The 26,740-nt window shown below is 38.1% G+C and overlaps 1 protein-coding gene across 1 annotated transcript in view; it reads left to right on the plus strand.

The window, feature by feature from the left end:
• Positions 1 to 26,740, plus strand: part of NBEAL1 (neurobeachin like 1) — a 205,206-nt gene that overhangs the window by 166,918 nt on the left and 11,548 nt on the right. Inside the window, exons 42-50 of the mRNA XM_025405096.1 lie at positions 213 to 343; positions 3,112 to 3,221; positions 8,977 to 9,094; positions 10,771 to 10,868; positions 13,618 to 13,734; positions 17,132 to 17,221; positions 19,160 to 19,269; positions 21,705 to 21,877; positions 22,859 to 22,953. Of these exons, the coding sequence (XP_025260881.1) occupies positions 213 to 343; positions 3,112 to 3,221; positions 8,977 to 9,094; positions 10,771 to 10,868; positions 13,618 to 13,734; positions 17,132 to 17,221; positions 19,160 to 19,269; positions 21,705 to 21,877; positions 22,859 to 22,953 (1,042 nt within the window). The remainder of the gene's footprint in view (positions 1 to 212; positions 344 to 3,111; positions 3,222 to 8,976; positions 9,095 to 10,770; positions 10,869 to 13,617; positions 13,735 to 17,131; positions 17,222 to 19,159; positions 19,270 to 21,704; positions 21,878 to 22,858; positions 22,954 to 26,740) is intronic.

Raw genomic sequence — 26,740 nt, forward strand, 5'->3', positions numbered from 1 at the left:
GCTACTGGTGATTAAAATTAGAGTATTTAGTTCCTGACAGCTATGAGATTATCATAATAAGGAGAGTAAATTGTGTGTGTAGGCATTAAAGAGGAAGATTTAGAAAACAGTACCTCTAATCATTAGGAACCCTGAAGGGAATCTAAAAGTTTTGTTTCATGTCTTGTTGATTTCATTCAATATTTACATTCTCTTTTAATTTCTACATGCAGGTTTGACTGTGCAGATCGGCAGTTCCATTCTATTCCTGCAACCTGGCAAGCTCTCATGGATAATCCATATGATGTGAAAGAACTTATTCCTGAATTCTTCTATTTCCCAGAGTTTTTGGAAAATCAAAATCGTAAGAAATAGGGGATTAAAAATTTGACTAGCAGGTCCCAATGGACGAGCCTCAAAAATGTCTTTCAGGACATTTTTATAATATCCTGTAGATTATTTAAGATTCATTCTGTCTATGGATTACTTAGTGACAGGGCTGAACTAATGGTATGAGTCTTACCTTCCAGGGAAGTGCTATAGGGAACTAAGCTAAAGGGGTCAAATTTGAATCATTAAGAGAATTTATCAGACTATAGTGTACAGTGTTTACTAGGGAAGCAAAAATGACCATGTGCTATTTCAGCTATATATACCACTTAGGTTAAAAGTGTTTGAGTTAGATAAGGTGAGTATTTAGACTAACCATCAGCTGACTACAGGTCTATTAACCAACTCCATGGGCAAACTCATGTCTTTATATATACAGTTTCACTGGACCACAGCCAGCCAATTCCTTTTTTTTTTTTTTTTTGAGACAGGGTCTCGCTTTTTCCTTAGGCTGCAATGCAGTGCCGTGATCACTACTCACTGCAGCCTTGACCTCCTGGGCTCAAGCAATCCTCTCGGCTCAGCCTCCTGAGTAGCTGGGACTATAGGTGTGCACCACCATGCCCGCATTTATTTTTGGAGAGATGGAGTCTCACTTTGTTGTCCAGGCTGGTCTTGAACTCCTGGGCTCAAGTGATCCTTCCACCTCGGCCTCCCAAAATGCTTGGATTACAGGTGTGAGTCACCATGCCCGGCCAGCCAATTCATTTTTGTATCATAGAAGGTTACTTTCAAAGTAAGCATATCAGCAGATTTGAGTAGTTGCAGCAGATATGATATCACTCACAAAGCCAAAAATATTTATTCTTTGACCTTTTATAGGAAAAGTTTGGTAACTCCTGATTTAGAGCATGCAAGAGTAGGCAAATTAAAATGACAGGATATAAGTTACTATAATATTTGAAAATTTATGTTTTTGAAGTAGAGAAGTATGGAGTTAAATATTAATACATTTTTAAATGTCCAAATTCTTTTCCTGTGAGGTAGTTTTACATTTAAGTACAAATAAGGAAAATAGCAATATTTTTACTATTGGTGTTCTTTAGGGAGGTTCCACAATGTTAAAGAGTTATTGCCAACTTTTTTCCCTGCCCTAACATGTAGTGTTAATGTTTGACCCTTCGTTTATTCAGTACAATTATTTTTCATACTGAGGAGAACATATCCAGAGCTTAATGTCACTTTGTGTACTCTGGAACAGGCTGTTGGAGGCAGGGCATCACAGTAAGGCAGTCAAAATTGGTGACTTTCAGAAAATGAGGTAAATCTGTTGTCTGAGTCTGATCCTAAACTCTCAGTCAGCTGTTGGACTGGATTATCCTAAAGCAGAGTATCTAGAATAGGAGGGATGAGCAGACTACATTTGGATAGAGAACTTAAGGTACTCTTTAACAATTTATATAAGAGTTAGTTGCTATCTTTAGCACCATTGTCTTGATGGCCTCCACTTCTAACTATACATTGCCTCTTTGAGGTGAGCTGTTTGGCAGAAAGTAAATATATGAATTAGAATGCCTTTAAGAGTAAAAAATTTAAAAACAAAGAAAAACAGAATGCCTTTGGGAAAAAATTTTAATAAAACCAGCTCAAAATTGTGCAAACAAGGAAATTTTAGTGTTTCCCGTAATAAAATTCCTGAGGTATGGAAATTTCAGATAGCTTAGCATCATCAGCGCTAACTTTTTTTCTGTATTTTCACTGTGCCATTCTGAGTGTTTTGACTTTGGCTAGTTCCTCTTATGGTCACAAATGCCTAACGCAGTTTTAGGCATCATAGGCAGATCCAACAATATCTTAGAAATAAGTGAGGCTGTTAATCCATTGTGTCCTTTCTTAAGAGTGAAAAACTCTTCCTCATAACTTCTCATTCTCCAGAACTGGGTCATATACCAACCCCTAGACCAGTCACCTGGAATGGGCATGAAATATAGGGCAGAGATGGACACTTGAATGAAATAAAGGTTCTGCTAGCAAATAAAAAGGGGGAATGACTATCAGGTGGGCAACAAATAATATCTGCTACACTGTGATGGGTTTAACATAAAACCAAAGGCACTGTGCATCCTGTCATTTTATGACATTTAAATTCCTCTCCAACTTGTGATACAGTAGTATTTTAAGGCAGCACACTGGTATTTTAAGGCCTTCTTTTTTAAAGGTCTTTTGTGTTAACAGTCCCCCTTCTACCCCGCCATGTTGTATAAACAAAAAAAAAACACCCTCATATTTGGGGAAATTTTATCAAAATGCCATGTTCTAACCATATGAGCAGATCTTTATTATGCAAGTATCTTTTTAGAATAATGGTATGTAAATATGTTATTCTTCATCAGACAAATATAACTGTTCTAGTGAGTGAGTTTAAGGTATGAGTTACACCAAAAAGCTTTAAGGAGCTGTATTTTGTAAGTGTACTATTAGAGGGACTGTGTCCCTCTCATTATTTTAAGTGTGAGAAGAAAACTTAATTTTTCATTTTGGTCAGATTAAAATAAGGGTTGTAGCTATAGTTTCCCCCACTTTTCTTGCTTAACAACTTAATTCTTACTCTAATTTACATTATAATAGCTAATTTAAAACTAGTTATTTTTGTTTTTAAATTAACTGGTATGTACTCCAATAGATAAGAATTTTAAAAGAAAAAAAATGTTTTGCATGGGAATGTGCCCTTATTATTGTTTGTTTTACTTTGTTTATTATAATCTACAATGATTTGATACAGTTTCTTTTTACATGTCTTAGAATTTAACTTGGGTCGTCTACAAGTTTCCAGAGAATTAGTAAATGATGTCATTCTCCCCAAATGGGCTAAATCAGCTGAAGATTTCATCTATAAACATAGGAAAGCTTTGGTGAGACTTTTGCATTTAGTTATTAGACAGAATAATAAGATAAAAGATGTGTTTTCCAGGGGATGGGATAATCTGACTTAATTATTTTTCTAGATTAATTTGTAATTTATTATATAAGCTGACTTTAGAAAGTACAATATGGTCATTTATTTTGAGGCTATGAATCTTCTGATATAGTGAGACTGTAGTATAGTACCATGAAAATATATATATATATATATATATAGCAAAATATTAAACATTTCAGCCCTGTAAAATGTCCATCTGCTGTATATGTAAATGTTCCAGTCACCAAGCTGGTGTAGTTTGGCGTTTTACAGTTTTCACATTTATTTTAAATGTAACAAGGATGAGTACATTTTTGTTTTCTCTGAAGGATTTCACTAAGCTTCTAAAAGAAAGGCATCTAAGCCAAGCGCAGTGGCTCACACCTGTAATCCTAGCACTTTTGGAGACCAAGGAGGCCAAGGCCTCACCTGAGGTCAGGAGTTCAGAGATCAGCCTGGCCAACACGGTGAAACTTCATCATGGTGAAATTAAAGATAAAAAAATTAGCCAGGCGTGGTGGCGCATGCCTATAATCCCAGCTACTCAGGAGGCTGAGGCAGGAGAATCACTTGAACCCACGAGGCAGAGATTGCAGTGAGCTGAGATCACGCCATTGCATTCCAGCCCAGGTGACAGGAATGCAATGGCCCGGGTGACAGGAATGCAATTTTTTTTGAGACTCTGTCTCAAAAAAAAAAAAAAAAGGCAGCTAAACCTTAAATGCCACTTAAAAAAATGTATGGCTGGACACAGTGGCTCATGCCTCTAATCCCAGCACTGTGGCAGGCCAAGGCGGGCAGATCACCTGAGGTCAGGAATTTGCAACCAGCCTGGCCAACATGGCGAAACCCCATCTCTACTAAAAATACAAAAATTAGCTGGGTGTGGTGGCGGGTGCCTGTAATCCCAGCTACTCAGGAGGCTGAGGTAGGAGAATCTCTTGAACCCAGGAGGCAGAGGTTGCAGTGAGCTGAGATCACACCACTGGACTCCAGCCTGGGAGACAGAGCGAGACTCCATCTCAAAAAATAATAATAATAAAGTATTAGTTTTTAGTTAAATTTCCTAATTTGGAATTGAAGGACTAGTGAGGGTTAGTTTAGCATTGATACTGTGTTGCTATCTTGCAGATGATATTGATGGCTCCACTTTTCCCCACAGTAGCCCACTTTATTCTCTACCTAAGCTGAAATGTTGGAGGACTCTGAAAATAATTAAGCCAGTACTTGGAAACATTTTTTATCATTATGTATTTATAAAATAAGCATATATTTATAAAATTCAGAATTCAGTTATACTATTTGTAAGCCTTAACCCTATGCATGAATAAGGAATTTAGAAAAAATTTTAAAAAGCAAAAATGAGTTTAGCCAAGTGTGGGTGGTGTGCACCTGTAGTCCCAGCTACTTGGGAGGCTGCAATGAGAGGATCACTTGAGCCCAGGAGTTTGAGACCAGCCTGGGCAATATAGCAAGACCCTGTCTCTTTAAAAAAAAAAAAAAAAAGACTTATTTGGGAATGAATGATGAACTGCAGTCTGATAATACTTGTGCCCTGGTGAACCATTAGGGGCCAGAGATGTACCCAGGAAGGCAAAGGTTTTTAAAGGTAGAATGGGGAAGGTTACATAAGTTGTTTTGAAACAATTATCCTTGACCACAAGGATTAATAACAAGGATGGCATTATTCCAAGGTTGAACAGGCAGTTGCTGGGCAGACATCCTCGCAGAAGTATTCTTGGTGTATGGTTGTGGTTTTCAGAGTGTCTTTGTGATAGTCTTTATTATAGGCATGTATGCATAAGAGCCCCTCCTTTATGGCCTCTCCACTAGATTTTGTTAGGTTTTGGCATAAGGGACTCCATTTTTATCCATACAGCTTTCACAACCCTATTAATAAGATATTAGAATTATATATTTCAGTTATGTATTACTGAGTAACAAACTGTTCCAGAATTCAGTGGCTTAAAAGTATAGCCATTTTAGGGGAAGGATAGCGTTAGGAGAAATACCTAATGTAGATGACGGGTTGTTGGGTGCAGCAAACCACCATGGCACATGTATACCTACATAACAAACCTGCATGTTCTGCACGTGTATCCCAGAACTTAAAGTATAACAATTAAAAAAAAAAAAGTATAGCCATTTTATCATCATCTCCCACAGTTTAGTGGGTTAGCTGGCCTCAACTGAGGAATTCTGCTCTTGCTTGAAGTTCTCGTGCAGTTAGTTACAGTCATGTGGCAGCTGGGATTGGAGTCATCTGAAGGCTGCATTGAAACAGTAGGATGCTAGCTTTTCTGCCTCTCCATGTAATCTCAGGATATCTCCTCTCCAGCTGGGTAGTGAGACTCCTCACCTGGCAGCTAAGTGCTTTCCAAAAGTGGAAACTTCCACTATTTCTTCATAGCATCACTTCTGCCACTTTATAATGTTTAAACAGTAACAGTATCAATGCCAGATTGAAGAGGAGGGAAATTGAGCTCCATCTCTCAATGCTAAGAGTGAGAAAGAATTTGTAGCTATATTTTTGTTGTTGTTGTTGTTGTTCTGAGACAGGGTCTCACTCTGTCACCCAGGCTGGAGTGCAGTGGCATGATCTCAGCTCACTGCAAGCTCCGTGTCCCAGACTCATGCCATTCTCCTGCCTCAGCCTCCCGAGTAGCTGGGGCTACAGGTGCCCACCACCATGCCTGGCTAATTTTTTGTATTTTTAGTAGAGATTGGGTTTCACCATGTTGGCCAGGATGGTCTCAGTCTCCTGACCTCGTGATCCACATGCCTCGGCCTCCCATAGTGCTGGGATTACAAGCATGAGCCACCGCACCTGGCAAGAATTTGTAGCTATCTTTAATCAACATATATTCTGCCCTCTGGTCAAAAATTATTTTACTCCTACATGCAAAATATATTCACTTCCTCTCAAGACACCCTTCCCCTAAAACCCTCATCTCATTAAGGAAGGAATTGGCAAATTGTTTCTGTAAAGGGACAGATAGTAAATTTTTTGCCTTTGTTGGTCATAAGATCTATGTTGCAGCTACTCAGTTCTGCCGTTGTACTGCAAAAACAAATGGATGTGGCTGTGTTCTACTACTAATCTACAAATCTGGCAGCAACTCAGATTTGACCCACAGACAGTAGTTTGCTATTCCACATTAAGGCTTGAGGCCTAAAATTCAGGATCTCATTATCTAAGTCAAGTCTGTGTGTGGATGAAATTACTCAGATGTGGCTCCTCTTGGATCTGAAGCCTGAACTAAAGAGGCAAGTTATCTGCCCCCATGTAACAACAGTGGTATGAAAGGATAAGAGAACTTTTAACAGACACTCCCATTCAAAAGGAGGAGGAAAACAGGAGGCTTCTAGCAGTCACAAATACAAATACTGGTTTATAGCAATTCAGAATTCCAGTAAGGACATGCTCTCAGATCTTCTATTAGGGTCCAGTCCTGTTTCCTGAGAGGGGTGCTCAGTGGCTCTTGGTTCTACGTTTGAGCTTTGGCCTCTCACTAAGTCATTCTTTTTATTCCATTTAAAACAAAAGCAAAAACAAAACTTCGTTTACATGAGTGTTTTTGTCAGCCTCTTTCCTAACCACAGTGAATTGAAAGCCAAAGATCTCTCTTCTTTTTTAAGCAGTTTCTCTCTTTTACTCTAAACTAGTCTAATTCCATTTAAAACCTTATAGGTTTCTTATGTGTCAGGTCTATTGGACAAAAGCCATTCAACATTACTTTACAAAACAGTCCCTTCTCTACTTTGGGTTGGATGGGCGGCTACTATGGAAAAATGCTCTTAAGATTCTTAGACACTCTATTTTCTAGTTGAGTGGGTCTGTGGGGTACAACCTTAAATCTTTCTGAGGTTCCAACAGATTATTTTACAGCCAAACACTTGAACTAAACTTTTATCCAAGACCATATTTTACCGGTGACATTCTGATTTGATAGTTGCCTTAGGCAATTTCTCATTTCGAGAGTCTTTGCCCTCTAGAGACCCTGGGACTGAGAAATGTCCCCCGGCTAGAGTGCAGTGACATTATCACAACTCACTTCAGCCATGTCCTCCTGGGCTCAAGTGATCCTCCCACCTCAGCCTCCTGAGTAGCTGGGACTATAGGTGCATACCACCATTCCCAGCTAATTTTTTGTAGCAGAAGGGGGGTTTCGCCATGTTGCCCAGGCTGGTCTGGAACTCCTGGGCTCAAGCGATCCACCTGCTTTGCCCTCCCAAAGTGCTGGGATAACAGACATGAGCCACCATGCCTGGCTCTTGCAATGGTTTTATTTTTGAATCCAGCAATATCTGGCTTTTTTATATTTTCTTTAAATTGTGCTTAAAAATCAAATAGTTCACTTTTGGCTGGGCATGGTGGCCCACACCTGTAATCCCAGCACTTCGGGAGGCCAAGGCAGGTGGATCACCTGAGGTCAAGAGTTCGAGATCAGTCTGGCCAACATGTTAAAACCCCATCTCTACTGAAAATACAAAAAATTAGCTGGGTGTGGTAGCAGGCACCTGTAATCCCAACTTACTTAGGAGGCTGAGGCAGTAGAATCTCTTGAACCTCTGGGAGGCGGAGGTTGCAGTGAGCCAAGATCACGCCACTGCACTCCAACCTGGGTGACAGAGCAAGAGATTCCGTCCCCCCCAACAAAAAAATCAAATAGTTCACTTTTTAACCCATCTTACTCCTCTCATACTTTATCATAGGCGCCTGAAGGAAGCCAAATGGTACTTAAAATGTTCTGTTTGGAAGTCTGTACACCCAAATTCATGAGTTCATTCTTTCTTTCATATAACTAAAACATGAGTCCCGTTTTCTCCTGTCTCCAATAACAATTTCCTCACTGTCTTTCAAGTTATCGCTAGTAATTTCCAGGAGGTCTCTACCTGCCACCCTGTCCTCCTCTTAGTAAGTGGTTACTGTGAGGGAGAGAATGATTTGCAGCCATTTTGTCCACCTAAGTGTGGTTTCATTGTTTCCTTAAATTGATCTTTTTTTTTTTCTTGAATTGAATTTCTAGACAACTATTTCAATGGAAATTTTACCACAGAGATGCATTCCATAGCTGTCTTTTAGCTCTTTTGTTATTATTTTTGGGCTGTTATAAGCATATTTGTATTTTATTTGCCTATTAGGAAATGCATGGGTTTTTTTTGGTTTTTTTTTTGTTTTTTTTTTTTTAAGACGGAGTCTGGCTCTGTCACCCAGGCTGGGGTGCAGTGGCCAGATCTCAGCTCACTGCAAGCTCCGCCTCTTGGGTTTACGCCATTCTCCTGCCTCAGCCTCCCGAGTAGCTGGAACTACAGGCGCCCGCCACCTCGCCCGGCTAGTTTTTTGGTATTTTTTAGTAGAGACGGGGTTTCACCGTGTTAGCCAGGATGGTCTCGATCTCCTGACCCGTGATCCACCCGTCTCAGCCTCCCAAAGTGCTGGGATTACAGGCTTGAGCCACCGCGCCCAGCGGAAATGCATGTATTAATATTAATAAATATATCTACATTATAGTAGATAGGAATAGTTAATATATGTAGTAGATATTGAATAAATGTTTGCCATTATTTCGAGATAATTTTATTTTGCCACCAGAAAGATTTGTGTGTGGAAATGTTTCATTTGTTCTTACTTTTTTAAAGAATCGAATTTACATTGCAGTTGGAAGATATCTCTATATTAATTATTAAATTTGTTCTTTTCCTAGGAGTCTGAATATGTTTCAGCTCATCTTCATGAATGGATAGATCTGATCTTTGGCTATAAACAGAGGGGACCAGCTGCAGTAGAGGCACTCAACGTTTTCTATTATTGTAGTTACGAAGGTATAAATCTATACACTTTTTCTCTTGCTTTACCGTGATAGAAACTATTGTTTAATATATGTTTACAGTTATTTTGGGCCTATTTAATATGAGAAAGACTACATTTTCAAAACGTCTTTTTACTTGAAAGATTAAGAGACTGCTGCTGTTTTTGTAATAGTAGTTAAGTGTGTATATGCCAGTCTAGTTATAAATGTCACTTATTAACATCATAAAAGTTTTTGATCTCTAACATATTTGTCCTATTCAGTTGAGTCAAACATTAAATATTCAGTATTAAACAGTAGCAGATTTTGAAACAAGGCCTTTGAAATTACAAATAACAAATTCTTCAAATGATACATATGATGACATTATTTTGCTCAGAATCAAGAGTATTTTCTGATGGCCTTAAAATGATTTTTAAAAAGTAGTTCTTTACTAATCCTTAAGTAGACTAATAGTTCTAAAGATGGTGAATACTGTGAAGTTATGTGAATGTGAATACAGTGAGAGACTTTTGGTAAATGAGCATATTTTTGCCATGCCGTATCCATTCAGGTAATAGGTTTGTAAGGAGAAAGTATTGCATGGCTGTTAGAAGCTTGGACTTACCTAGTTTAGCCAATTACTAGTCATGTAACAATCCATATTAGATGTGGCTGAGTATAATCAGTTAACCAGAATATTACCTTTCAAAACCTTTGTTTCAAGCAATAACTTAAAGCAGTATTTTTGTGTAGTTATTACTCTTGTTTGAGTTTGGCTATTATGACCAAAACAATTAGGTATACTCTGAGTATAGTTCATATTTTTGCAAAAGAAACTTATATATATATATTTTTTTTATTTTGTGACAGGGTCTTGCTCTTTCACCCAGGCTAGAGTGCAGTGGCATAATCATACTTGACTGCAACCTGGAACTCCTGGGGTCAACCAGTCCCTCTTGCCTTACCACCACACCCAGCTAATGTTTAAAATTTTTTAGAGCGATGAAGTCTCACTTTGTTGCCCAGGCTGGTTTCAAACTCCAGGTCTCAAGCAATCCTCCCGCCTCAGCCTCACAAAGTGCTGGGATTACAGGCATGACCCACCACCCCTCCCCCAGTAGAAACCTTCATAAAATATCATTTAACTTTCAATTGCTTAAAATATTTTAGCTAATTTTTACATATATTTAATGTTTGATGAGTTGCTGATTTTTTAAAATTACGTTTTCACAATGTTATAAATTGAAGAATAGAATAATATTTTATTGAAACTGTACCAATGAGGCTGGGGTGGTAAGTCACGCCTGTAATCCCAGCACTTTGGGAGGCTGGGGCAGGCAGATCACATGAGGTCAGAAGTTCAAGACCAGTCTGGTCAACATAGTGAAACCCAATCTCTACTAAAAATACAAAAATTAGCTGGGCGTGGTGGCATGCACCTGTAGTCCCAGCTACTCAGGAGGCTGATGCAGGAGAATCGCTTGAACCCAGGCGGTGGAGGTTGCAGTGAGTCGAGAGCATACCACTGCACTCCAGCCTGGGCAACACAGCAAGACTGTCTCAAAAAAAAAAATGTGTGTATATATATATATATGTGTACACACACACACACACACACACACCAGTGAGCCTGTTACATTAATCAATGATGTGGCTTGCTGATTTATTTTCACTCTGTAGTAAGTTGACTTCTTCTCCTGGTTTTAGGAGCTGTGGATCTGGATGCCTTAACAGATGAGAAAGAAAGAAAAGCCTTAGAAGGGATGATTAATAATTTTGGGCAAACACCTTGTCAGTTATTAAAGGTAAGTCATATGTGTTATCGACAACTTAAGAAGTAGATTTAAGTCAACTTAAGAAGTAGATTTAAGTATATAACAAAATATTGCAGTCAAGATCCATATGTATAGCCAATTACTCTCAGTTACAGAAAGATTTCTATTTGCTCAGAAAGTCTTTTATTATTTCCAAGAGGAAAAACTGAGTACCAATTAGGGTATGCCATTAAAACTGTCCTCATATTGGGACTCATTCCACATGTAAAACTTCTAATAGCTCACATCTGCCCAAAAAGGCACTTACTTTCCAGAGCCCAAACCCAGTCCTAAGAATCGAATTATAGAATATTTAAAATGTAGAATCAAATTATTAAAAATACTACATATATTTCTTTCCCCATACTAGTATCTGAAATTAAATCATCTTCCTGATAACACACGGGTTTGGATTCATGGAAATTAATCTAATGTTAGTTTTCAAAGATGTCTTGATCTTTTTCAGTATATGAATTTAGTGATGTGGAATACATTAAAAAAAAATTTATTAACTAGATTTGTTCTTAAGCAATCACTGTGTTTGTTAGGTACTTTACCTAATCTTCACCTAATCTTCACAGTAAAAATTCAGTTATCCTCATTTTTCAGGAGATAAAGCCAAGCCTCACAGAAAGTAATACCTAGCCTATAATGCCTTTGAGAAACTAAATACTTTTTTCTAAGTTTACACAACAAGAAAGTGACTAGGATTATATGCCTGACCATCTAACTCCAGAGCCTTTCTCGCATGCCATGTTTCCTCTGAATTAGTAGCTGTAAGCCCCCTGTTAAACTAGATCTCTTAAAATGTTCTTATGGGCCTTTATTTGCTACCTAATTATGATACTTTCTGCCTTAGGTTGTATATTTATCCATTTGCCTCAGTACATTATAAATACATTAAAGGCAGCAACTTTCTCTTAATCATCTTTGTATCTCTCTTGAATACAGTATTGAACTGAAATCACCACAGCTATTACAACAGTAGTATATCTAAGCTCTAACTTATAGGTGTCCTTCTGTCAATACAGTAATTGGGCTAAACTTTGTAATTGTTACTGTTCCTTAGCAATGGTTTGCTTGGAACCTCCAACATTGGTTTTTACAGAATAGTCATATATGAAGTCAATGCTTTATCCCTTACCTTCTGGTACAGTCAGAAGGCAAAAGTAACAGACTAAAACAGAATGTTTCAAAGGGCTTTGAAATAGATGCTATCATATTTTCACACCTCTTTTACTTTTCTTTTTGTTTTACAAGTGGTGCTGTTAGTTTTTATTGTCATAAAAATGATACAAAAATCATTATTTGATTTGAAATAAAATGAATAATATCTATTAAAAACTAATTTTTTTTTTTTTTTTTTTTTTTTTTTGAGACGGAGTTTTGCTCTTGTTGCCTGGGCTGGAGTGCAATGGCGCGATCTCGGCTCACTCCAACCTCCACCTCCTGGGTTCAAGCGATTCTCCTGCCTCAGCCTCCCAAGTAGCTGGGATTATAGGCGCCCGCCACCACACCTGGCTAATTTTTAGGAGAGATGGGGTTTCGCCTTGTTGGACAGGCTGGTCTCTAACTCCTGACCTCAGGTGATCTGCCTGCCTCAGCCTCCCAAAGTCCTGGGATTACAAGTGTGAGCCACCATGCCTGGTCTAAAAGCTAAATATTTTCGTACTTACAGCTTTCACATCTATTGCCTATAATCAATATTTTGTTGTAGAGATGCAAGAATTTACTTTAGATAGAATTCTGTTTTGCCTTTTAACTGTGCCTTTGAAATATTCATTTTACTTGCCATTTATTTCATATTTATATAGGTGATACTGTTCTGTGTTTCTGACATAAAAGTTGAGGAAGAATAATAATTTACTTGAAAAGTATGCAGCAGTACCTATAATTTGATTCTGATAGTATTGACTTTTTTTTTTTTTTCTTTGAGATGGAGTCTCACTGTCACCCAGGCTGGAGTGCAGTGGCATGATCTCAGCTCACTGCAACTTCCATCTTGTGGGTTCAAGCGATTCTCCTACCTCAGCCTCTCAAGTAGCTGGAACGATAGGTGCACACCACTATGGCTGACCAATTTTTGTATTTTTAGTAGAGACAGGGTTTCACCATGTTAGCCAGTATGGCCTTGAACTTCTGACCTCAAGTGATCTGCCCACCTCAGCCTCCCAAAATGCTAGCATTTCAGGTGTGAGCCACCACACCTGACCAGTGTTGACATTTTGATCTTGTCAAGGAATTAAAGATTCATCCAAATTATACATTCTGAATTTTGAATACTACATTTAATTTTACCAAGCATCTAACATGTGTAGGATACTGGTCTAGTATGGAAATCCAAAAATGAATAAAGCTTCTCTAGCTTTAAGGCACTTATAATCTAGTTGGGGAAGACAGACCATAAACAACTATATGTAATCCAACATAGAAATAAATAAGTTATAATTAAAATATAAATTATTTGCCAAGGAAAAATAATAAAAGAGAATAATACATTCTGACTTAAAAATTTAGGAGAGATAATCAGTAAGAAAAACTTTAAAGTAGAAGTGGTGTTTCCAAAGAAATGAAGAAAGTAGTAACTCTGCTAAGAGACTAGTCTGAGCCAACACCTAGAATTTTCAACAATGCATGGTATGTAATTCATTGTAGCTAGAGCCTAGTGTATATGAAGGAACATAGTGACAGATTAATAATATAGATATGGAATTGTTTTTTCCTTAAAATTATTTTGAAGGAACCACACCCTCCAAGATTATCAGCAGAAGAAGCAGTGCAGAAGCCGACCAAAATAGACACTTCAACCCTAAACCTGTTTCAACACCTTCCTGAACTCAAGTCATTTTTTATAGAGGTAATATCCAACTTGGTAATATCAAAAAAAGTTTTCTCTAAATTCTGTACATTTTAAAGTCTTTTTATTATTTAATGGGAAGTAAGGATTATAGTATTTAATTTAAGATAGTAAATTTTACAGTAATAATCTATTGTTGGATTTTTAAAACATTTTTATTGGAAGTTTTTGTTTGCTGCTGAGTGGTAGTCTGAACTGTTTTTCTTGGCTTTCTTTCATCTACTTCACATTTTCCTGACAAAGAAGAATAAATAATTTGATTTAAAATGCTTCTTGTGACAATCGAGATGATATGTAGATGGAGATAATATTTTAATAGCTCTTAATTATAATGTCTGCTCATATATAAAATAGATCCTAATAAGTCACATTGTTAATTGATAGAATGAGTAGTCTAGTAAAACAAGAGTAGTTAATGGTGTAATTGAAAGAGTTTAAGTAAAAAATTCAAATGTTTAAATGTACATATTAAATTACTTGCAGTAATTCAGAATGTGATTATAAAATGCATTCATACCTGTGAATGTGGTTAGGACAGATAGCATTGACCCTTCACAAAAAGAAAATTGAAAATAAAAAGTTAGTAAGTTTGAAGATATACATTGAACAGTCTCTGCAATACAGCAGAGGTTGGTAAACTTTTTCTTCTGTCAAATAATAACATTTGAAAAGTGTGCAGCAGTGAGATAGGTCTAACTGGTAAATATTTTGGGCTTTGCAGGCCAAAAGGCAAACTCAAAGATATTCTGTAGGTACATATATAGCCACTTAAAATGTAATCATCTAAAAATATAAAACCCATTCTTAGCTCACCCACCGCCTACAAAACAGGTGGTGGGCTGGCTTTGTCCCACAGGTTGTAGTTTGTAAAACCCTGCATTACAGTATCACTGCAGCATGTTTCTCAGATTCAATAACCATGGGAAAATCAATTATCAAAAAATTCTATTTTTTGATAATGTAGTATAAAAAATGTTTATGAGTTTTATAACAGTTAAAGCTTTGGCCGGGCATGGTGGCTCACGCCTGTAATCCCAGCACTTTGGGATGCCGAGACGGGTGGATCACAAGGTCAGGAGATCAAGACCATCCTAGCTAACATGGTGAAACCCCGTCTCTACTAAAAAATACAAAAAATTAGCCGGGCGTGGTGGCGGGCGCCTGTAGTCCCGGCTACTCAGGAGGCTGAGGCAGGAGAATGGCGTGAACCCGGGAGGCGGAGCTTGTAGTGAGCCAAGATCATGCCACTGCACTCAGAGCGAGACTCTGTCTCAAAAAAAATAAAATACTGTGTCTCAAAAAAAAAAAAAAAAGTTAAAGTTTTATAATAAATTTTACTCAAATGAACAGTATTGTAAGCATCACTGTATTTTTTAATTGATATAAGAATTAAACGTTTTTATGTGGTACACCACTACATTTTGGTATGGAAATGCTTTCACGTGTTTGTGAAAGCATTTCAAAATTAATCTGTCACTCTTTTCCTAAATCCATGTTTACTGAAATAGTTATTTAGGGTTGCAGTACAAATTCTGCAAACTTGGTTGTTTCCAAAAGTATCTGAGTTAGGTGCGTAGAACTCAGAACACATAAAAACAATGCTCAGAAATTGTAACCAATTCCCAGGATATGTTGGGAGACTCCAAGACTATCCCCAGGTTCAGTGATTTGCCAGAAAGACTCACAGAATTCAACAAGTAGATGTACTCGTGGCTAAGATTTATTACAGTGAAAGGATACAAAGCAACATCAGCAAAGGGAAAAGGCACATGGTGTGAAGTACAGGGGAAGCCAGGCACAAGTGTTCAAGAGACCTCTCCTAGTGGAGTCACATAAGACCTACTTAATTCTTTCAGTAATGAAATGTGGAAACACATTTTTTGTCATCACAGAAGCTCATTAGAGACCCAGTGCCCAAGGTTTTTATTGGAGGCTGGTCGCATACACACCCCTCTGCCTGGCACATACCAAAATTCCAGACTCCAGAAGAAAAACAAGTGTTTAGCATAAACCATACTATTTGCACAAACAGTCTAGGTGTAGTGAGCCACCCTTGTCATTGAGGGAAAGTTTTATATCAGTGTAAGGAGGAACTGTTTGCCAGCCAAGTCCCAGATGCCAACCAAAGGCCAGTCTTGCAAGTAGGCCTTTCTATAATAATGATGGCAGTCTCAGGACTGCTCTGTTAACTCTTTACTGCATGTAAAACAACACATGAGACCCTATTTGATCCATAATCTGATGGACATGCAATACTATATAATGCCAATAGAACTATTTTCATCTTATCTAATCATTTGTGACTTTTGTTGTAATATAGTACATTCCAAGTTCCATCTGCAGGTGCAGCAACACATTTGCCCTTCTCTGTACCCACCATGTCACATAGTAGCTTTCTCCAGGACACATTCAGTATCTGGATCAGTATAAAGAACACAATTGATTTCCTTAGGTACCAATAACTTGTTAATCCCTTTTCATTCTCGTAAGAGGTATTTCCCCATATATTAATATGAAAAGAGAAGGCCTTTTGTAGGTCATCTCTTCCTAGGTGTTCAAATTGTGAAGAAAGTAGAGGTAGTAGTGAAAACAAGGGCTTAATAAATGGATTTTTTTCAGGCACCATTTTCATTTTGCCTTGTTCAAATGCAAGTCATTCTTCTCTGGATTAATTCACAACATGAAGAGAAAAGATAATCACCAACTTTTTATAATTCTATAAATTATAATGAATTTTATGATTTGTTACTTACTTCCTATTAAGTTCTTAGAACAACACCTGATACATAGCGCATACCCAATAATGTTATCATTTACCTAGTAAATATTAGATATCACTTGTGAACTATTGTCACATCAAGGAACTGAGTTCAAATTATTGTTCTCTTTCACATCGTTATAAGATAATGGCAGATGTTTTCTGAGTGCTGTCTTTATTTTCTGGTCCTACTGTGGCTTTCAGGAAGTATCCCAGTTAATGGATTAGATATGTTTTTTGAAAGTTAGACCCAAAAGGAAATTTCTATAAATTATGACCAGTTTTCTCATTTGGCTTATCTTATATGATCCATATTTTCTGCTTTATATTTATGTCAGTATAACTTAGGATAGATCCTAAATCATTGGCTGTTTTAAATTATTGCTGCTCTTTGAAATCTATGTCTCTTTTTAAAAGCAGTGTAGTTGAATATAAGGTGATGGGTTTCAGAAGTTTCAAGTATGCCACCTATACATGGTATATAATTCCTTTCCTTCATTTTAAATTAATTGATTAGATGTTTCAAGAGAGTAAAATGATGTGTCACAGGATTCATCCTTATTTAAAGAAATGGTTTTCAGTAATTTGTACCTAATAAAGATGAGCAGAACCAGCCACTAAACCTCTTTTATTTTACAGGGGATTAGTGATGGTATTCCACTATTAAAGGCCACCGTCCCCAAAAATCAGTATCGTTCTTTTATGTCTCAAGGCAGCCCTGAGTTACTGGTAAGTTGATTTTTACCTTTTTTACACTGCCATGTCTATATTCATTACAACTTAGAAGAAGAAAAAAAAAGAGGAAATAAATATTTTTTAAAAGCCACTTTTTGGCTATGCACGGTCGTTCATGCCTGTAATCCCAGTGCTTTGGGAGGCTGAAACAAGCAGATTGCTTGAGCCCAGGAGTTCAAGACTAGCCTGGGCAACATTTGCTCAGAAAATAAAATCTAAAAAGATATACAAAAATAGGCTGGGAACAGTGGCCCACGCCTGTAATCCCAGCACTTTGGGAGGCCAAGGCGGGCGGATCACTTGAGGTCAAAGGTTCAAGACCAGTTTGGGCAACATGGTGAAACCCCGTCTCTACTAAAAATACAAAAAATTAGAGAGGCGTGGAGACAGGCGCCTGTAATTCCAGCTACTTGGGAGGCTGAGGCAGGAGAATCATTTGAATCCAGGAGGTGGAGGTTGCAGTGAGCCAAGATCGCGCCACTGCACTCCAACCTGCATGACAAGAGTGAGACTCCTTCTAAGTAAAACAAAAATAAAAATAAAAATAAAAAGATATACAAAAATAGTAATAGTACTTTTTGAGCAGTGGCAATATTGTGAATATCAATTGTAATACATATGTATAAATATATATATATATATATATATATTTTTTTTTTTTTTTGAGACAGAGTCTCACCCTGTCACGCAGGCTGGAGTGCTGATCACAGCTCACTGCAGCATTGACCTCCTGGGCTCAGGTGACCCTTCCACCCCAGCCTCCTGAGTAACTGGGACTACAGGTACACACCACCATGGCCAGATAATTTTTGTATTTTTTGTAGAGATCAGGTTTTGCTGTGTTGTCCAGGCTGGTCTCAAACTCCTGAGCTCAAGTGATCCTCCCACCTGAGCCTTACAAAGTGCCTGTGTTTTTTAAAGTTACCAGAATTTCCTTTGTGTGGGGTAACTTGTTAACTTTTATAATCAAGAAGATAAAGGCTTTTCATTTTGAAGAGAAGAGAACTTACTCACTATGACTGTCACTACAGGGAGACCTTAACAATTCATTGTAAATTCTGCTTCTGATTTATGTTCTAAATGATATATATTACATTTTTATGGTAAGACTGGTCCCTAAATTTCTTCTACCTGCCAGCTAATAACTGCTAATAAACTTTTGAAATCATGAGAAAAAATAATATTCCTAAAGAAAGATAAATTGGGCTGAGCGCAGTGGCTCACATCTGTAATCCCAGAACTTGGGAGGCTGTGGGTGGATTGCTTGAGCTTAGGAGTTTGAGACCAGCCTGGGCAACATGGCGAAACCCCATCTCCACCAAAATACAAAAAATTAGCCAGGCATGGTGGTGCATGCCTGTGGTCCCACCTACTCAGGAGGGTGAGGTCAGAGGATTGCTTGTGCCCAGGAGGTTGTAGTGAGCTGAGATCATGCCACTGCACTCCAGCCTGGGTGATAGAGCAAGACTCTATCTCAAAAAAAAAAAAAAAAAAGTCAAGTTTTCTTACAATAAGATAAATAAGGCCAGATGTGGTGGTTCATGCCTGTCATCCCAACACTTTGGGAGGCCGAGGTGGGAGGCTCACTTAAGCCCAGGAGTTGGAGACTAGCTTGGGCAACATGGTGAAACCATGTCTCTACAAAGAATACAAAAATTAGCCAGGCATGGTGGCACATGCCTGAAGGTTGCAGTGAGCTGAGATCATGTCACTGCACTCCAGCCTGGGCAACGGAGTGAAAATAAAAGATAAGCAAAGAACTTTTTCTGTTTGAATTATCTTAAGATGTTCCTAATGCGTTTCATGTTTGAAGTACACAGTCTCACAGTATTCCCTAAGTGATAAATGCCAATGTCATGTGAGCATCTGGTTATTCTGGGCTGCTTTCCTTAATATTTCATTTAATTTGAGTCTTCATATGTTCTTTTACAGATAACAATAAGCATGAATTCTGTTATTGGAACCCATGGATGGTTGCCTTATGACAGAAACATTTCTAATTACTTTACATTCATCAAGGATCAAACTGTGACAAATCCAAAGTAAGTAAATGAATAATTAAAGCAAAACAGCTATACCAGGTACTTTATTGCCAGGAAAAAAAAAACTGGATTAATTGATTCATGTTATTCTGAAAGAAATATTTTTTTATTTTTTTTGAGACAGAGTCTTGCTCTGTCACCCAGGCTGCAGTGCAGTGGCGCAATCCCCACTCACTGCAACCTCTGCCTCTCAGGCTCAAGGGATTCTCTGGCTAATTTTTGTTTTTAGTAGAAATCGGGTTTCACCATGTTGACCATGCTGGTTTCAAATTCTTGACCTCAAGTGATCCACCCGCCTTACCCTCCCAAAGTGCTGGGATTATAGGCCACCTAGCCCTGAAAGTAATGTTTTGAAATCCAGATTATCTCTTCTTCCTTCCTTCCTCCCTCCATTCCCTCCCCCCACAACCTTCCCTTATTTTTAAGTTATGTCCTGAATTTATATTGGTTTAAATACAAAACTTAATTTCCATAATATCAGTTATAAAAATGCAATTACATTAGGAATAACAGACTTCCTTGTAATTTTATTCTACCTTATTATTTAAAAATAAGACCTATGTGTCTTAATCTCCAAAAGTTATGTTCTAACTTAAAGTGGTGTTTCCCTTACATTGAGTTGTCCTGTTTGTTTCCTTATATTTTTTTCTAGTTAAATCACATTCATGGCTGGGCACAGTGGCTCACGCCTGTAATCCCAGAACTTGGGAGGCTGAGGCAGGCGGATCACCTGAGGTCAGGAGTTCAAGACTAGCCTGGCCAACATGGCAAAACCCTGTCTGTACTAAAAATACAAAAATTGGCTGGACATGGTGGCTCATGCCTGTAATCCCAGCACTTTGGGAGACTGAGGCGGGTGGATCACGAGGTGAGGCGATCAAGACCATCCTCGCTAACACGGTGAAACCCCTTCTGTACTGAACATACAAAAAAATTAGCCAGGCATGGTGGCAGGTGCCTGTAGTCCCAGCTACTCAGGAGGCTGAGGCAGGAGAATGGTGTGAACCCGGGAGGTGGAGCTTGCAGTGAGCCGAGATCACGCCACTGCACTCCAGCCTGGGCGACAGAGCAAGACTCCATCTCAAAAAAATAAAAATAAATAAAAATAAAAATACAAAAATTAGCCAGGCATGGTAGTGGGGACCTGTAATCCAAGCTACTCAAGAGACTGAGGCAGGAGAATTGCTTGAACCCAAGAGACAGAGGTTGCAGTGAGCTGAGATTGTGCCACTGCACTTCAGCCTGGACAACAGAGCAAGACTCTGTCTCAAAAAAATTAAAATTAAAATAAAATTCAAAAATCATGGCCCAGTGCAGTGGCTCACACCTGTAATCCCAGCACTTTGGGAGGCCAAGGCAGGTGGATCACGAGGTCAGGAGATTGAGACCATCCTGGCTAACACAGTGAAACTCCATCTCTACTAAAAATACAAAAAATTAGCTGGGTGTGGTGGTGGGCGCCTGTAGTCCCAGCTACTCGGGAGGCTGAGGCAGGAGAATGGCGTGAACCTGGGAGGCAGAGCTTGCAGTGAGCCAAGATCAATACCACTGCACTCCAGCGTGGGCAACAGATCGAGACTCCGTCTCAAAAAAAAAAAAAAAAAAATCACACTCTGTGTTGAGGATCAAATTACACCATATATTTGAAAACTATTTAAAATGTTGTAATTATTATCATTGTATCTTTGTCTTCCTCAACTAGAATACAACTTCATGAGATTAGGGAAAATGTCTTTTTTTCTTTCTTATCCCACATAGTACTGTTATGTTTTGCAAGAAGCATATTCTCAGCAAATTAATATCGAACAATAAAGTTTTATAGCTAGAGTATGAGAATTAGCCTTCGTTTTCTATATACACACTGAGTTGCAATCACTTGTCTTTCTGAAGAATCTAGATTGGCTAAGCTCACAGGTATTGCACTTGGAAGCTGACAAAACCAGCATGCTTGCTTTGGTTCAAATGGAGAACAGTCATCCTAAGTGTTGTTAGATACACACTTATCTGCCTGATTTATCTCCTATGCGTCACCTTGTGTAGGACATCCCTGGTTTAAGTTTATTTCTGATATTCCTAGTCCTGGCATATCCTGTCTAGTTTTTTACTAGACTTTAAACTTTAAGGCTGCCATTTACAAAATTGCCAATTTTATTAAATTGTCTTTGAAATCCAAGATTTAAGCATTTTTCATACTTTCACTGATCTCAACTTTTTTTTGCTTAGCACTTGAGATTGTTGTGTATATTCTTATTTTATGAAAAATATTACAGTGAGGTAACGTATTTTCTGCAAGTCTATCGTTTATTAATAGACATTTCAAATAGGACATTTGGGACTAAGTTTTTATTTCTTTTTTAGAGAGGTTTAAAAAGAACAGTTTGTATCAGTGTAAGTGATCTTTTAAGGAACAGTCTGATACTTAATTGTGTTTACAGAACTCAGCGCAGTATGAATGGTCCTTTTGCTCCCGGGCTAGAGGTCACTTCTAAGCTATTTGTAGTATCACATGATGCAAAGTTGCTCTTCAGCGCTGGATACTGGGATAATAGCATTCAAGTGATGTCACTTACAAAAGGCAAAATTATCTCACACATCATCCGGCATATGGGTAAGCATTAGCTTTTTTTCCAAAAACACTCAAAATTTTTATTTTTTTCTTAACTGTAAAAGTAGTACATGCTCCTCGTAAAGAGCATTAAATTTTACCTTTTAAGCCTAGTGAACTTTTTTATTGTGTAAGATTATAAATATATGCTTTCTATAGGAGTGCCTCATGTATTTTGGGTATAATAAAGCACCATATAAATTAAATACAGCTTCATAGCATCTGGAAATGTTAGGCTAAGTTTTTTTTTTTTTTAAAATGAATGATAAAAGTAAGAATTTTAAGACAAAATGGTAACAAAATCTGCTGTCATTAAATAAGACATCAACTGCCCTCTTACTATGTTAACAGTTAAACATGAGAGTGATAAAATTGTTGAATGTAGTTTTAATCTGCTACTTCTTAGTGTATCAATCTTCAATATAAGAATAAAACATTGAGTAGATTTTTTTCTAATAAACCTGTTGGGGAAGGAAAATGGAGTCTGCTGCTAATTCTGTACCAGTCAATCCTAAGATATCACTTACCTCAGCTGTTTGCAGTTTAGGAAAAGTATATTTGTATCGTGAATTTATAGTATAGTACGTGCAGTTTTTCTAAGGACATATATTCTATAGGATTACAGTTCCCAATGGCAGTAGAAGGTGAATGGGGATGAGAAGGCAAAGAAGCATATGAAAATTAACTGGGGATCTATCTCAAACTATCTAACCTCCTCCCAAGATTGTGGTAGTCATTCCCCACGCCGCATGTCTACTTCTCATGCTCAGAGGAGGGTAATTTCAAAGAAAGCTCTCCAAGGTGATTTTGATTCTGCTGCTTTCCTGTGGCTCTCTTCCCCAATGCTTTTCCAGTACCATGCCTACATTCCTCCCTGTTGGCATGACTGATTTAGGAATAGTTTGAACATTAACAAAAATTGCTCTTAAAGTTCTATTTTAGCAAAATGAGGCATTTCATTTTATTTAATTCCTTTTCTTACAGATATTGTGACTTGCTTAGCTACAGATTACTGTGGAATACATTTGATTTCTGGTTCCAGAGATACTACATGTATGATATGGCAAATAACACAACAGGTAGTCACACATTTAAATGTTCTTGATTTAGATCAGAGATTGACCCTGAAAATACTAGCAAAATGTTCTACTAGGACATCGAATTGTTTTCTGATAGTGACTGAGCTCCTTTGTATTCTTTTTACCCACATTTTGTCCTGTCCAAGTCACCACATTTTTTCCTAGGTTCACTGTCTGATTCATTACCTTATTCCCTATTGCTTTCCAAAGATTCTTCCTTCTTACCTCTCCCAGGAAAACAGTAATTATTTTTATTGTCTTTTAGCATAGTAACATTTTACTTTCTTTCTTGTGGGACTACTAGAAATTATAGATTTATGGTTTTCATCAACCTGATTGCATTCTTATAATAATATGGGTCCAGGAAGTATCGTTTTTGTTAAATAGCTTCTGTTTTGTTTTTTTTCTTTTTTTGAGATGGAGTCTCGCTCTGTCACACAGGCCAAAGTGCAATGGCATGATCTCAGCTCACTGCAACCTCCACCTCCCAGGTTCAAGCAATTCTCCTGCCTCAGCCTCCCATGTAGCTGGGATTACAGGCACGTGCCACCACACCTGGCTTTTTTTACTTTTTCTTTTTTCTTTTTTCTTTTTTTTTTTTTTTGTATTTTTAGCAGAAATGGGGTTTCACCATGTTGGCCAGGCTGGTCTCAAACTCCCGACCTTCAGTGATCCGCCTGCCTCAGCCCCCCAAAGTGCTGGGATTGTAGGCGTGAGCCACTGCAACTGGCCAGCTTCTATGTCTTCTGCATTGTCTTAACAGGCTCTCTCCCACTACAAATTTATAAAAAGTATCTAGAAATTTTCTTCCATTTAAAAAACCTAGCTGAGCATGGTGGGACATGCCTGTAGTCCTAGCTATAATACGTGGGAGGCTGAGATGGGAAATAAATAAATATTACAATCTTTAATTTATTGATTGATTGAGCCAGGGAAGCAGAGGCTACAGTGAGCTGAGATCCTGCCACTGCACTCCAGCCTGGGTGACTGAGCAAGATCCTATCTCAAAAAAAAAATTTGTTTTCTTCTAATTTTTTTTTGTTTTATTTCTTATATTACAATCTTTAAATTATTGATAACTTATTTATCTACATTGGATAAGGCTTTGTTTACTTCTGAATAGAAAGCATTACACTTAAAGTGTAATGGTCCCAGCTAGTCTTATATAGGTGTTTATTCTTACATATGAACTTACGTTTTAACCATACCCTCTTTTGTTTTTTGTTTCGTTTTGTTTGTTTTTTTGAGACAGAGTCTTGCTCTGTCGCGCGTCCTGCTAGACTGCAGTGGCGCGACCTTGGCTCACTGCAGCCTCCACCTCCTGGGTTCAAGTGATTCTCCTGCCTCAGTCTCCCCAGTAGCTGGGACTACAAGCACACACTACAACGCCCAACTGATTTTTGTATTTTTAGTAGAGACAAGGTTTCACTATGTTGGCCAGGACGGTCTCGAACTCTTGAGCTCATGATCCGCCTGCCTCGGCCTCCCAAAGCACTGGGATTACAGGCATGAGCCACTGCGCCTGGCCCCATACCCTCTTTTTAAAAAAAAAAAAAAGAAAACAAAACTCCATTTTAGCCTTACTGAAATTGTATTCAATTTATGTGTTAATTTGGTTTGGGATTTTGTTTTGTTTTTTGTTTGTTTGTTTTTGAGGTAGGGTCTCACTCTGTCATCCATACTGGAGTGCAGTGGCACAATCATGGCTCATTGCAGGCTTGACCTCCCAGGCTCAAGCAATCCTCACTTCTCAGCCTCTCAAGTAGCTGGGACTCCAGGCATGCACCACCACGCCTGGCTAGTTTTTGTATTTTTAGTGAGACAAAATGATTGTCTCTGCCATGTTACCCAGGATGGTCTCGAACTCCTTGGCTCAAGCGATCTGCCCACCTCCGCCTCCCGATAATTTGGTATATTTTTATGGTTATTTATTTACAGAAATAGGAAGTGTCTTTCCATGTTTGTTTCAGGTCCTTTTTATGTCCTTTGATAAAATTTCTTTCTTTTTCATTTAGAGCCTATACCTTGTGATACTTACTTCAAATTATCGGCCGGGCGCGGTGGCTCAAGCCTGTAATCCCAGCACTTTGGGAGGCCGAAACGGGTGGATCACGAGGTCAGGAGATCGAGACCATCCTGGCTAACACGGTGAAACCCCGTCTCTACTAAAAAAATACAAAAAAATAGCTGGGCGAGGTGGTGGGCGCCTGTAGTCCCAGCTACTTGGGAGGCTGAGGCAGGAGAATGGCGTGAACCCGGGAGGCGGAGCTTGCAGTGAGCTGAGATCCAGCCACTGCACTCCAGCCTGGGCGACAGAGCGAGACTCCGTCTAAAAAAAAAAAAAAAAACAAAAAACAAATTATCATGTTTTCTATTACTATTTTTTATGGGATTTTAAAATCATTTTTGTTTCTGATTATTGTTAATATAAAGAAAAGCTATATAGTGATTTGACTATAAGTTACTTTGCCAAATCCTCTTATCATCTCTCATGGTTGTTAGTATTTCTTGGATTTCCTGAAAATAAGATAAGGGAGATAATACAATCATGTGATCTGAAAATAAAAGTGATTTGCTTTATCTTTTCTAATATACTAATTATTTCATTTTCTTACCATATTACATTATTAGCTAATACAATAAGGTAAGCAAAATTATAGTGAGCATCCCCGCCTTCATCTAATTTTGATGAAAATGCCTTCCCAATGTTACCATTTAGTATAGTATTTGCTGTTAGGTTTCACTAGTTGTGTTTTTCACATTTAAGTGAAAACACTGCCATTATTTTTTTCTTTTGGTAACTTTATAGTTTTAATGAAATTTCAAACTTGTAAAAAATTTGCAAAAGTAGTAATTTTATATCATGTGTCTTAGCAGTCTCTTTTAGTATCTCCCTCTTACAACATCTTATTTTTTTTAACCATTTAAAAGTTGGAGACATCGGCCGGGCGCGGTGGCTCAAGCCTGTAATCCCAGCACTTTGGGAGGCCAAGACGGGCGGATCACGAGGTCAGGAGATCGAGACCATGCTGGCTAACACGGTGAAACCCCGTCTCTACTAAAAAATACAAAAAATTAGCCGGGCGAGGTGGCGGGCGCCTGTGGTCCCAGCTACTTGGGAGGCTGAGGCGGGAGAATGGCGTGAACCCAGGAGGCGGAGCTTGCAGTGAGCTGAGATCTGGCCACTGCACTCCAGCCTGGGCGACAGAGCGAGACTCCGTCTCAAAAAAAAAAAAAAAAAAAAAGTTGGAGCCATCATATGCCTATACCCCTAAATAGGTCAGTGTGTATTTTCTAGTAACAAAGACAATCTTGTACATAAACCCAGCGAAGTTACCAAAATCAGAATGCTTAACATTTATAAAATACCATTAGCTAATCCACAGTCCATGTTCTAATTTTATATTTCCAATAATGTTCTTTACAGGTGTTTTTCCCCATTTATCTTATTTATAGTTTTCCTTTTACCTTTTCTTGATGTAATGTATTATATATGTTGAGAAATTTCCTAGGTTTGAACCATCCTTGAATTTTTATAATAAACCCACATAATTTATGGTATATTGTTATTACACTTTACTGATGTATCTTATTAGCTAGTACTTTAATGATTTCTCTGCTCTTAAGTAAAACAGATATTTTTGTTCTGTCTTTATCATGTTTAGTATGGGGATATGCAGTCTTTACCAAATAAATTTAGGAAAGGCTCCTCTTTCTCTAGAACTGGAATTACTTCCATAAGGAATTACCTGAGTTTTGAAAGTTAAATATAGTGCACTAAGCACTC

Source organism: Theropithecus gelada, chromosome 12, assembly GCF_003255815.1.
Source record: "Theropithecus gelada isolate Dixy chromosome 12, Tgel_1.0, whole genome shotgun sequence".
Classification (NCBI taxonomy): domain Eukaryota; kingdom Metazoa; phylum Chordata; class Mammalia; order Primates; family Cercopithecidae; genus Theropithecus; species Theropithecus gelada.